Source organism: Setaria italica, chromosome II (genome assembly GCF_000263155.2).
Source record: "Setaria italica strain Yugu1 chromosome II, Setaria_italica_v2.0, whole genome shotgun sequence".
Classification (NCBI taxonomy): Eukaryota; Viridiplantae; Streptophyta; class Magnoliopsida; order Poales; family Poaceae; genus Setaria; species Setaria italica.
In genome coordinates this window covers 31,214,103-31,225,457 of record NC_028451.1, presented here as the reverse complement: position 1 = coordinate 31,225,457, position 11,355 = coordinate 31,214,103, and the positions used below count along the sequence as shown (strand labels likewise).

The window sequence follows — 11,355 nt, the reverse complement described above, 5'->3', positions numbered from 1 at the left end:
GTGCAATCCTGCTTGTTGCAGCCGCGCACACAAATGCTGACCACGGCTGCCATGACCAGCCACCCAGGCAAGCTGCACAGCGCTCCTAACCAAGCCTCCGATCAAGCCACAATATAGTTGAACGGGCTGCTGGTTGAAGTAACATCGACCATGTCAAGCGACTAATCAGGTTCTTCATCTCGCTTGATCCGCCTTTTGAATTTCTAGTTGCAGAGCTTGCGCCATCATCCATCGAAACTTAATCCGCCACTTTGATATTGTTGTTTATTTGTGGTGGCATGCATACATTAGCATTTCGCAGTTAATTCGGCTTTGCCATCATGGAGTCATGCAGAGATAAGCTTTTTCAAGTCACTCGATGCCCTCGATGAAATTTTGCACCAGCACAGCGCCGAGGGTGACGGCTTGCTCACCACCTTGCCCATGCTGGGGACGCCCTCAGTCATCGGCTTGGTCGCCAATGCCAACACGAGCGCTGCCAACAATGCTGTCAAGCTTCAGTTCTACAGTCTGCTTCTCGATGAACTCCGCGAACTCCTCACGAACCAAGAATCCATCTACTCGTGTACGTTGCATAAGCCAAATCTGTGAGGCTATGATAGTAACACACTCAAAGCTCTGTAGCAGCTGAAATAATGGGGAATTCTAGGAAAATTTTGTGCTTCCAATGCAAATCACGGACTCATTGGGAACAGGGGGGCACTCTTGTGTGCTATTATTTCTAGGGCTTATCGTCTTGAATCATCCTTTCCTAATAAAATTTCGATTCTAGCAATGGAGCGCAAGAGATATGGATGAAATGAAAAAAAAATCAAATATACAGCTGTATTTCTACATGGACTCTCGAGTTAAAATCTTGTATATCTTATTTCTAGGTCTTAGTGTCTTTAATCATCCGTTCCTAATAAGGGGTGTTTGGGAGACAGGGGCTAAACTTTAGCCCTGTCACATCGGATGTTCGGATGCTAATTAGGGTGACTAAATGAGCTAATTACAAAACTAATAGCAGAACCCCTAGGCTGAATCGCGAGACGAATCTATTAAGCCTCATTAATCCATCATTAGCGACTGGTTACTGTAGCACCACATTGTCAAATCATAGACTAATTAGGCTTAATAGATTCGTCTCGCGATTTAGCCTAGGGGTTGTGCAATTAATTTTGTAATTAACCAATATTTAATACTCCTAATTAGTGTTCAAACATCCGATGTGACAGGGGCTAAATTTTAGCCCCTGTGTGCCAAACACCCCCTAAAACTTCTAGCAATAGAGCGCAAAGAGATATGGATGAGGTGAAAAGAAATCAAATATATATAGTTGTATTTCTACACATACTCTCTAGTTAAAATCTTATATGTCCATTAGATCATCAAAAATCAAACGCTCCATATATAGAAATCAAACTACTTATTCTTCATATTTTAATTCCGAAATGAATTATTATAGTTGTATTGGATGTTGAATGTTCGGCCGTTAGATCTTCATAAAATCCAACAGTGTATATTCTTATTAATGTGGTAATTTCTATACTCTCTCGGCGAGAATTTATTAGGAAGAAGTCCATTTTTGACCATCCAACTATCGCTTAAGTTTGGTTTTGGTCATTCAACTTCAAAATCAGGAATCTTTGAGCATCCAATTGTTAAAACCATTCACATTTGACCATCAAGCAGTTTTGGTTGGTGGTTTCGCTAACATGGGTGACACATGGCATGGGACCCACGTACCATGTTCTTCCCTCCCTCCCTCCCCTTTCTTTCTTCTCTCACCAAAATCCTCCTCTCTCACAGTACAGTAGGCGAGCAGATTGCTGGGCGATGCCGCGGGAGACTATCTTGCACGGATACATGGATACGGATACCGGTACGCGATACGACGATACTCCGATACGACATTTTTCTCAAAATACAGATACGGGGATACGGCAATATATATAAAAAAATAAAAAATAAATCCACCGAAATTAGAAATTAGTGCACACTGCACAGACCATAAATATTACATAACATAATATTGTTGAGGGCATAACGTTCAAGTCATTATTCAAACAATCAAACTTAGGTTCAACATACACACAACTACATGATGAAATGATAAAATGATAATAGATAAAGTGATGATGCATGCACGGCAACTGGCCATGACAAATTGGTAATCATCAAGAAGTCTTTCAGTCACTTGATCCAACATCTTCAGTCAGACCTAGTGCCCCAAGATCTTCAAGAACTCTTTCAAGGTCTGGCTCATCAAGTGACAGATCGGCATGCTCAAGGAAATCAGCACCACCCTCAAAATCAGCTTCAAAAGTATCAGCTCCAATATCCCACATTGCTGATGGACTATGGTTGTATTCCTCAGTTTTTCTAGAAAGAAGACGCAAGTTCTGGTGTGTGAAAACTAGATCCTCAACACGTGCAGGATTGAGCCTACGAAGTCAACTGCAAGTTTGCAATTAGGAATCGAACTAGAGGTCTCATTTGTCAAACAATTGAGATTGAAAAAAATAGCAATAAAAGATCGAACTAGAACCTGTTTCTCAAGGAACTATGAATCAGCCCATAGGTACTCCAATTTCTCTCAGCACAAGAAGATGATGTTGGCTGGCCAAGTAATCTAAATGCCAACTTCTTCAGTTCTGGAGCAGAATGACCATGAATTCCCCACCATTGCTTTGGATCCATATAAGTTCTATCAAGTGAATCAAATGAATTGAATTCAGGTCCAAACAAAGAGAAATTAGCATATTATTGCTTGACCCTTCTTAATTCCTCACTAGAAAAATTCCTCCTGAAACAAGCATTTCTCATTTCTGAAATCTCCTCATCATTGTGGGGGGCTTGTCGGTTTGGAACCTCATTGATCCATGCTTCAGTGTAGTACTTGGGATTTAGTGAGTGTGCCAAGCAGTGCAAGGGGGTATTGCTTTTTGTCCAACGGCTCACCAAGATGTCTTGCACAGCTGAGTAAAAGGTGGATTCTTCATGTGGCTCTTTCCCTTCATAACGATATATCACATTCTTCACCTTCTCTATCATTGTGTCCCACATTTCATATATCAAGTGGAGGCATGGCTTGTCAGTATCAGCTGCCCGCACCATAGAATAGATAGGATCAGTGAAACTGAGGAAATAGCGCACCTTATCCCACCACACATCATTCACAATCTTGTCCTTCACAAATTGGGCCGGACCAGGATTATCCTCCCTGTAGGCAGTCCACTTTTCACTCACTACCATCAATGAAAGAGCATCTTTTATAGCCACAAACCTCTTCAACATCACAACAGCAGAGGCAAATCTTGTCTCGGCAATGGCAAGGAACTTAAGCTTGCTATACTCATTGAACATGGATAGCCTCATGGAGTGATTCATGATGAAATTCTTTATACAGCTAGCATCTCCAATGATCTCACTGATCCATTGGAATTCATCATGCAGCTCATCCTCAATGTCCCTAGGAGCACATATGTTCTTCAAGGCAAGGTTCAGAGTATGCACGACACATGGGGTCCAAAAAATCTGAGGGTGCTTCTGCTCAACAATGATACCAGCAGCTCTGCAGTTGGCAGCATTATCAGTGATCACTTGCACAACATTTTATGCCCCAACCTCATCAATTACAGCTAGCATTTTCTCTAAAATATATTCCTTGGTCTTGGATATTCCTTCAGTGTTGATTGCTTTAAGAAACATTGGACCATCTTCCGTCACAACCAAGAAATTCAAGAGTGGGCACCTTTGAGCATCTGACCATCCATCTGATACAATACTCACACCTTTAGAATTCCATGTTGCCTTGATGGGCTGCAGCAATCTCTCAACATTTGTCTTCTCTTGCACAAGAAGAGTCGTCCTCATCTTGTTGTAGCTTGGAGGGACATATCCTCCAATTGGATGATTGGCAGGCAACATGAAAGCATTCCTGAAATATGGGCTACGTGCAAGATTAAAAGGCAAGCCTGCTATGTAGAACATCCTAGCTATCAGTTCATCAAGCTGGCTACGGACTTCTACATTGAAGCTGCTCTCAATAGCTGAAACACCCCTCCTCTTCCTCTTCTCATTGCCCTCAGTTGGAAGTGGAATATCTCTAGGAAGGTTCCTCTCGGCAGCAACATTTGCAGCAGAAAGTTCAGCTTGCAGTTGTTCAAGAACATATACAGTCACCACTCGACAAAATGTAACCCCAAAACCAGAAATCTTTAACAGATGAGCTTTAACTCTAGAGTAACTTCCTTGGAAACACTTGTTACAAAGTCTACATCTCATCTTTGCGTTGCCCCCTTCCAGTTTTCTCAATAATCTGAACATACCTCCACAGGGGCTTCTTGTCATCGTCGTCTGCAGGAATCACACGAGCAGAAGCCAAGACTCGATTTGCAATAGCAGGATTGTTGCCAACAGGAAATTCTTCACTTTCAGCACTATGAGTGGATGTACAAGTATTCGTACTTTCAGACATGGAGGAAGCAGAGGAATCGAATCAGGAATCTCGGAGTCACCACGGAAGGGGAAGGACTAGGAGGAGGCACGAGCGGGTGGCCTAGCGGCGGTGACGGCAAGGGAGTGACGAGCGGCGCTGCTCCCGTGCTCCGGGCGGCGGGTGCGAGCGGCGCTGGTGCGCTGCTTCGGGCGGCGGGTGTTGAGCGGTGCTACTCCGAATAGTGGCCGGCGGGGGCGGCGGGTGGTCGGGCAGCGCTAAGCAGCAGGCTGTTGCGACTGCGGGAATTGGGATGAGAGGGGGGCGCAACTGAACAGAGGGCTTTGATACGAAGCGATCGAGTGGTGTTAGGGTTTGAGGGTATCAGAGAGGTGTCCCACAGGTGTCCCACGAGTATCCGGTTTATTTTTATTATTTGGAAATTGCTAAATTGTCCGATACATCCAGGATACGTATCTGGACATATCCGCGGAGTATCCGTATCCGATACGGTATGTACGCGAGTTTTGCGAAGTATCCGTGTATCGTAGGCGGGAGGCATAGCATCCGTGTGAGGCGTGGCGCGTAGCCATCCTGGCGCGGTGGCCTGGGCACGGGCTCGGCCGCGGGAGGCGGCCCCAGGCGCTTGCTTAGTCATGGGAGGCGCGGCGAACGGCCGTCCCAGCGCACCATGGCCGGCGGAATCCCTCTTCTTTCCCTAAGGGGAGCGGCCACGGGCGGAGATCCCTCTTCTTTCCCTAGCGGCGCGCGGCCATCCCGGCGCAGGGGTGGCTTGAGCCGACAGTGCAGGCCTGTGGCAGCGCGTGTGGAGCCCCAGTGTAGTGGAGGTCGTGGCTCACGGCGGCACCCCTCCCTCTGCCAGTGGTCGGCGAGGGGCGTCTTTTCTCCCTTTGCCGTGCAATCGGCACAGCGAGGGCTGGGACCCCGGCCTTCCTCTGCCGACAATCGACGCGGTGAGGGGTGGGCCTGCTCTGTCTATCTGCGGCCGGCGCGGCGAGTGGCGAGGCAGTGGATTTGGGTGAGAGAAGAGAGAAAAGGGAGGGAGGGAGGAAGATGCATGGGTCCCATTGGCACGTATCACCCACGCCAGCGAAATCAAATATGAACGATTGAAAACCACCAACCAAAAGGTCAAATGTGAAAGATTTCTTGTTTTGACACAAAATCAAACTCGGAAGATAGTTCGATGATTAAAAATGGACTTCTTCCAATTTATTAACTTCACCCTTCATTACATTGCTGACTTGATATCCCAATTAAAATGTCAGTGAAGAACCATGTTCAATCACTTCGTTCTGCACTTGCTCATTGGTCATTCCTGACCACTACTGAATGTTTGCTCAGGGGTACCTTCATAGAGTTCCGAAGTGGAATGATTAATGTCTCTCCTATTGGGAGAAACTGTAGTCAAGAGGAACCTGATGAATTTGAGAAGTACGATAAGGTATGAATCGTCTTCTAGAAGTCAATCTAGAAGTCAGTAACCTTTCATAGTTAGAGGTGGAGAGTTATCCATGACACATGAACTGAAACAATGGATTTCCTGCAGGTGCATGACGTTCGACCTAAAATGGTATCTGTGAAGGCAAATTACATCCTAGACCGTATAGTACTCAAATTGCTATTTTTTCTTTATTTTATTTCTGAATTTAGCTATTTGTCAATTGTGTTTGTTATGGACTCTTACCGTGAGTTTAGACCGTTAGATTATAAAATTTAACAGTGCATATCTTTCTTTTTTTGATTAACGTGAGAATTATTAAGCCCTCTCAATAAACGTGGTAACTTCTTTGAACACTGTTGTATTAAGATAATAGATGTCTTGTGTGGAAGATGCGGATGGATAAGCTTCAATTTGTTTACTATCATTGGTCTTTCCCAAAGCATTATAGCATAGAACAAAGGAAAAAAGGACGAGTTCAGGATTTGATTGTGTTTTAACAAAGTTGCATTTTGATTTAACAAGTCCCATTAGTGTCTTAACTTTTCTGCTAATATAATTGGACCAGGAGATCATATCTGGTACTCCAAGTGTAAATAATCTAGAGTTTTTTTTTGTTTAAGAAACAAGGGAGCACAGAATCAGCTATGGTGTGTTCATTGAGTAGTAGTATAAGGTCATGTTTAGTTACCTCCCAACTTCCAACTTTGACACTATGCAAAAAGAAGATTCCCCATGACATCAAACTTACGGTACATGCATGGAGTACTAAATGTAGATGAAATTAAAAACTAATTGCACAGTTTTGTTGTACTTTGCGAGACGAATCTTTTGAGCCTAATTAGTCAATATTTGGACAATAATTCATAAATACAAATGAAACGCTACAGTGTGCTACAGTGCTGGCACAGGAATTTTGCATCTCCCAATTTAGCCAACTAAACAAGGCGAACATGCAGTGAAAGCACTAAGGACGCTAACAGTCAAATCTTGGTGCAGACACCTTTATGCTTTGACGAGCAATCCGCCACGCGCTCTTTCGATGGTGCTATTTTGTTCCTAACCGCCCGTTGTGACGCTTTTTTTACACTTGATCAAAGTGGTTCCGTGCGCGTGCTGAATAATTGTGCCTCGATCGTGCAGTATCAACAGACAAATAAATCTCTATGATGGAACTTCCTGCATTAGAGAATCGTATTAACAAATGGGAAATCTATCTAATATCTGGATTTCAGAATTAACCACACGCTACACACAAAGTTGTTTTAAGGTCAATAATAACACTGATATGGTCTAATTAAGGTCCTATCTTTTGCACATGAACAAGAATGCCTCGTTTTCGAAAATATAAAAAGCCCGTGATGTTAACATGGGTGGGACAACATTATGTCTTATGTTAGAGAACAACGTCTGTAACAAAACACTTCAAATCTTGTCTTGTTGCAATGCATATGGACAGTGACTTGGTCTTTGAACTCTAAAAAAACAACAGACGATTATTGAAAATGTCGTCTAAATTAAAATAATCAAAAGATTTAGGAACCTGAAATATAGAGGAATTAGTTTTTTTGTTTGGAAGGAAAGGAGTTAATCAGTTTACACTAGCACAGTTCCGTTGTTCGCGGTGCGGCGCCGGTTGCCCGCCGCGCGCGGACTCTCGGGTGGACCCGACCAGGTTTAGGGTTCGGGCCAGCCAGGCAGCCGCTCCGCGTCCGCCCGCGCTCGTCCCGTGGGCCCGGGCCGGGCGCCCTGCCGCCTCTCACCCGCGCACCCTGGCTGCTATAAATAGCGGCGCCGGTCGCCACCCCATCTCCCCCCAACCCAAGAAGGCACAAGCCGAGCCGCGCCTCCGTTCCTTCGCCTCGACCTCGCGCAGAGGAGGAAGCCGCCCCCGCCCCGCCGCGTCTCGCCTCCCCTCCCCATTACAACCTCTGTTCCGCGCGAGCGCACCACAAGAACACCGGTGGCGTCCTCCTCCGCTCCGTAAGCCTCTCGGCCGGTCCTTCCAAGAAGCCTGCTGCTGGTCTCGTCTCTGCGCCGCCGCCGGCCGCATTCCTACAAACGTGAGTTCTTCCTTCTTGCTTGTGCTATGCTCACGCCACCGGTCCCCTCTGTGCGCGCCTGGGCTCGGTAGCGAGGGGCGGCGGCTGTTTATTGTGTAAATTAGCGTTGGATCGGGATTGCTTGGCACTTGGGCCGGCAGGGGAAGATTTACTCTGTTCGGGCGTGGGATTCTCTAGGTCTCGTTCTCCTCCCCTGTTTGTTGGGAGCGTTGAGAAAATTTGTCGTTCTCTTCTCGGGGGAACGGGGCGGTAGATTTGGATCTCGCCTGCAATTCGTATTCTATTCCTGGTGGTGAATCAATACCGGGCGGTAAAATCTTACAAGTTATGTTCCTTCCTTTCTTTGTCGTATGTGTTGTCGTCGTTTATTATCATAATCAAAGCTTGGATCGCAATGCCCGAGAAGCTAATACACTTTTTTTGTTGTGGGGAACGTGTAGCCTTTCTTAGTTTATCCCAACCTTCTTGTGATCGCCAAGAAGGTCCACCACCAATCTGTTACACGAAGCTTTTATTGCCGTTTCCTTGTTCGTATAAGGAACATAAAAAAAAAGATCGTATGAGCCATTATTAAACTTTCTTGCTTTGTTCATTGTGAAGCTATTGATTCGAGCATTTGTTTGGACATGCTTCTTTATGTTGCCACTATGGCGACTTTAGGCACATTGAAGCCACACAGGTTAACAAAGAAACAAACTATTTTGCATAATGGGGTTTGATTTGTATCAATTAGGATGAAGTTAACGTTCTTGTTTGGTTTACTGATTATTCTCATAAATATTGATTGATCTTTTTGGATACTTGTTTATGATTCATGGCTTGATTCCTAACAGCTGTACATCGTATCACTGCGAATGCTAGTTTAGAATTTGGATCTAAATTGTGTACTCTCAATTCTCAAACATTTGTTCACATCCATATCTGCTACTTTAGAATTTGGATCCTGATAATCTCTCAAATCATTTGTGCTGTTCTGCTGCCTAAGAAAGAAACTTACTCTGTTTTGATCAACAGTTTTAGGAAGGGGACAATTGTGGATGCTCTAATGGAGTCGAAAGGTGGCAAGAAGTCTAGTAGTAGTAATTTCATGTACGAAGCTCCCCTTGGTTACAAGATTGAGGACGTTCGCCCAGCCGGAGGAATCAAGAAGTTCCAGTCTGCTGCTTACTCCAACGTAAGAACTGAACTAACAGCTTAAGCAATGTAGTTCTAAACGGAATCTTGATCATTGATGCATTTCGTACTCTGGTTTCTAATGCTTATTATTTGGTTGATCTCTTGTTTTGCAGTGCGTCCGCAAGCCATCCTGATATCCCTTCACATGCAATTCGCTGTAGAGTAGGATTTCCCTTCAATTTTTCTCCCTTGTTTCGATAGTTCTCCCTGGCTGGCTGCATTCTCTGCTTCTGAAATTTCAACTTGTCTTCTCCCATCTCTCCCTCCCTTTCCCACCCTCTCTTCCTCGCAACACATCATCCAATGGCGATGCCTTCTGCTGATTCTTGGGGATCTTCTCCTGCCTCTCCTATTGGGTTTGAGGGCTATGAGAAGCGCCTTGAGATAAAGTTCTCTGATGCACCTGTCTTTGAGGACCCTTGTGGTCGTGGCCTTCGTGCCCTCTCTCGCGAGCAGATTGACTCGTTCCTGGATCTTGCACGATGCACCATAGTGTCCCAGCTCTCCAACAAGGACTTCGACTCATATGTTCTGTCTGAGTCGAGCCTCTTTGTGTATCCCCACAAGGTTGTCCTCAAGACCTGTGGGACGACAAAGCTGCTGCTATCCATTCCTCGCATCCTTGAGCTTGCTGCAGAGTTGTCACTTCCTGTTCTTTCAGTGAAGTACTCTCGTGGGACATTCATCTTCCCCGGTGCACAGCCAGCTCCACACCGCAGCTTCTCGGAAGAGGTATCAGTGCTGAACGGCTTCTTTGGTGGACTCAAGTCCGGTGGCAATGCATATGTGATCGGTGATGCGTTCAATCCCAAGAAGAAGTGGCATGTCTACTATGCCACGGAGGAGCCTGAGCAGCCTATGGTGACACTTGAGATGTGCATGACTGGGCTGGATGCTAAGAAAGCTGCTGTGTTCTTCAAGAACTCTGCTGATGGCCATTGCTCATCAGCAAAGGAGATGACGAAGCTTTCAGGGATTTCTGATATCATCCCTGAGATGGAGATCTGTGACTTTGAGTTTGACCCATGCGGGTACTCAATGAACGGTGTTTTTGGACCTGCAGCCTCCACCATCCATGTGACACCTGAGGAAGGTTTCAGTTATGCAAGCTACGAAGTGATGAACTTCGATCCTAGCTCCTTGGTTTACAGCGACGTTATCAAGAGGGTCCTGTCAGGCTTCGCTCCTTCAGACTTCTCAGTTGCTGTTACCATCTTCGGCGGGCATGGTTTTGCCAAATCATGGGCAAAGGGCGCAGACATTGACTCCTACATGTGTGATGATCTTGTTGAGCAGGAGCTTCCTGGTGGTGGTCTGCTGATGTACCAGAGCTTTACCGCTGTTGTGCCTGGTACTGTGTCGCCCAGGTCGACCTTGGAGATGGATGGCTGGAGCAGCGACGGAATGGAGACTGCTGCGCACAGTGATGAAATGTGTATCTGCTGGGATGCAGAGAAGAAAGTGGTGAAGAAAGATGTGGATGCCTGAGAAAGATCAGGTGGTTACCTCGAGTTGCAAGTTTGAAGATTGAGGTTTCTGAGACCTTTGTTGGCCCTGCTCTTCTAGTTTCGGTTAAGCAGCTGGCTGGGCTACTGGCAAGCACAATAATCTTATGTTCTTTTTATATTTTCCTGCTCAATAAGTAAGTGCTCTAGATGGTTTGCTGGGTCTGCCATAGTGAGCTGCATATTATTGTTTCAGCATTTGTTCTGCTGCCGATGCCCTTGTGGGGAGAATGATCTTGTAATAACTCTATTTTTAATCAAATGTTGGAATCTTCGGTTTATTGTCTAGTTATTGTTATTCCTGCTGTTGTGATGCTATACTGTTCATTTTTATTAAGCAAAATCCATGAAAAAAGTTGTTATGCTGATGCCTTTTACTTTCTTAATTGCCCGAGGCTTTTGGTCTGCTGATACCTTTTGTTCGTCAATCCAACAATTTGACATGATGTTGTTTTCAGCAGAAGTCATGATATCAGTAATGTAACGTTATTTAATTCCCTATTCTTGGTATAAATGTCCTGATCATTGTTACCAAGCCTTTTCAATGTGCTGATTCTCTTGTCTCACATATTTGAAACTGTCAAATTACATTAGGAGTTCGAGAAGATTGTCACTTTGCAGCATTTTAATTCGAGCTGAATTATTACTCCAAGCATTGCTGCAAATGTACTAGTCCTGATTATGCTCTAAGAGTTGAGAGGATGGGATGATCAGGCTGTCAGCAATGCA

The 11,355-nt window shown here is 45.0% G+C and overlaps 1 protein-coding gene and 1 pseudogene across 1 annotated transcript; one reads left to right on the top strand and one right to left on the bottom strand.

Moving 5' to 3' along the window:
- Window positions 1-1,964: 1,964 nt before the first annotated feature.
- LOC101767120 lies at window positions 1,965-3,397 on the bottom strand (annotated as a pseudogene).
- A 5,853-nt stretch (window positions 3,398-9,250) lies between these two features.
- LOC101766709 (S-adenosylmethionine decarboxylase proenzyme) lies at window positions 9,251-10,924 on the top strand. The gene has a single exon (XM_012843295.2). The coding sequence runs from the start codon at window positions 9,425-9,427 to the stop codon at window positions 10,607-10,609; it is 1,185 nt and encodes a 394-aa protein (XP_012698749.1). The 5' UTR covers window positions 9,251-9,424; the 3' UTR covers window positions 10,610-10,924.
- The last annotated feature ends 431 nt before the right edge of the window (window positions 10,925-11,355 follow it).

What these genes read in the sequence shown, in the direction of transcription:
- LOC101766709 (XM_012843295.2), top strand. Translation starts at nt 9,425, where the DNA reads ATGGCGATGCCTTCTGCTGATTCTTGGGGATCTTCTCCTGCCTCTCCT.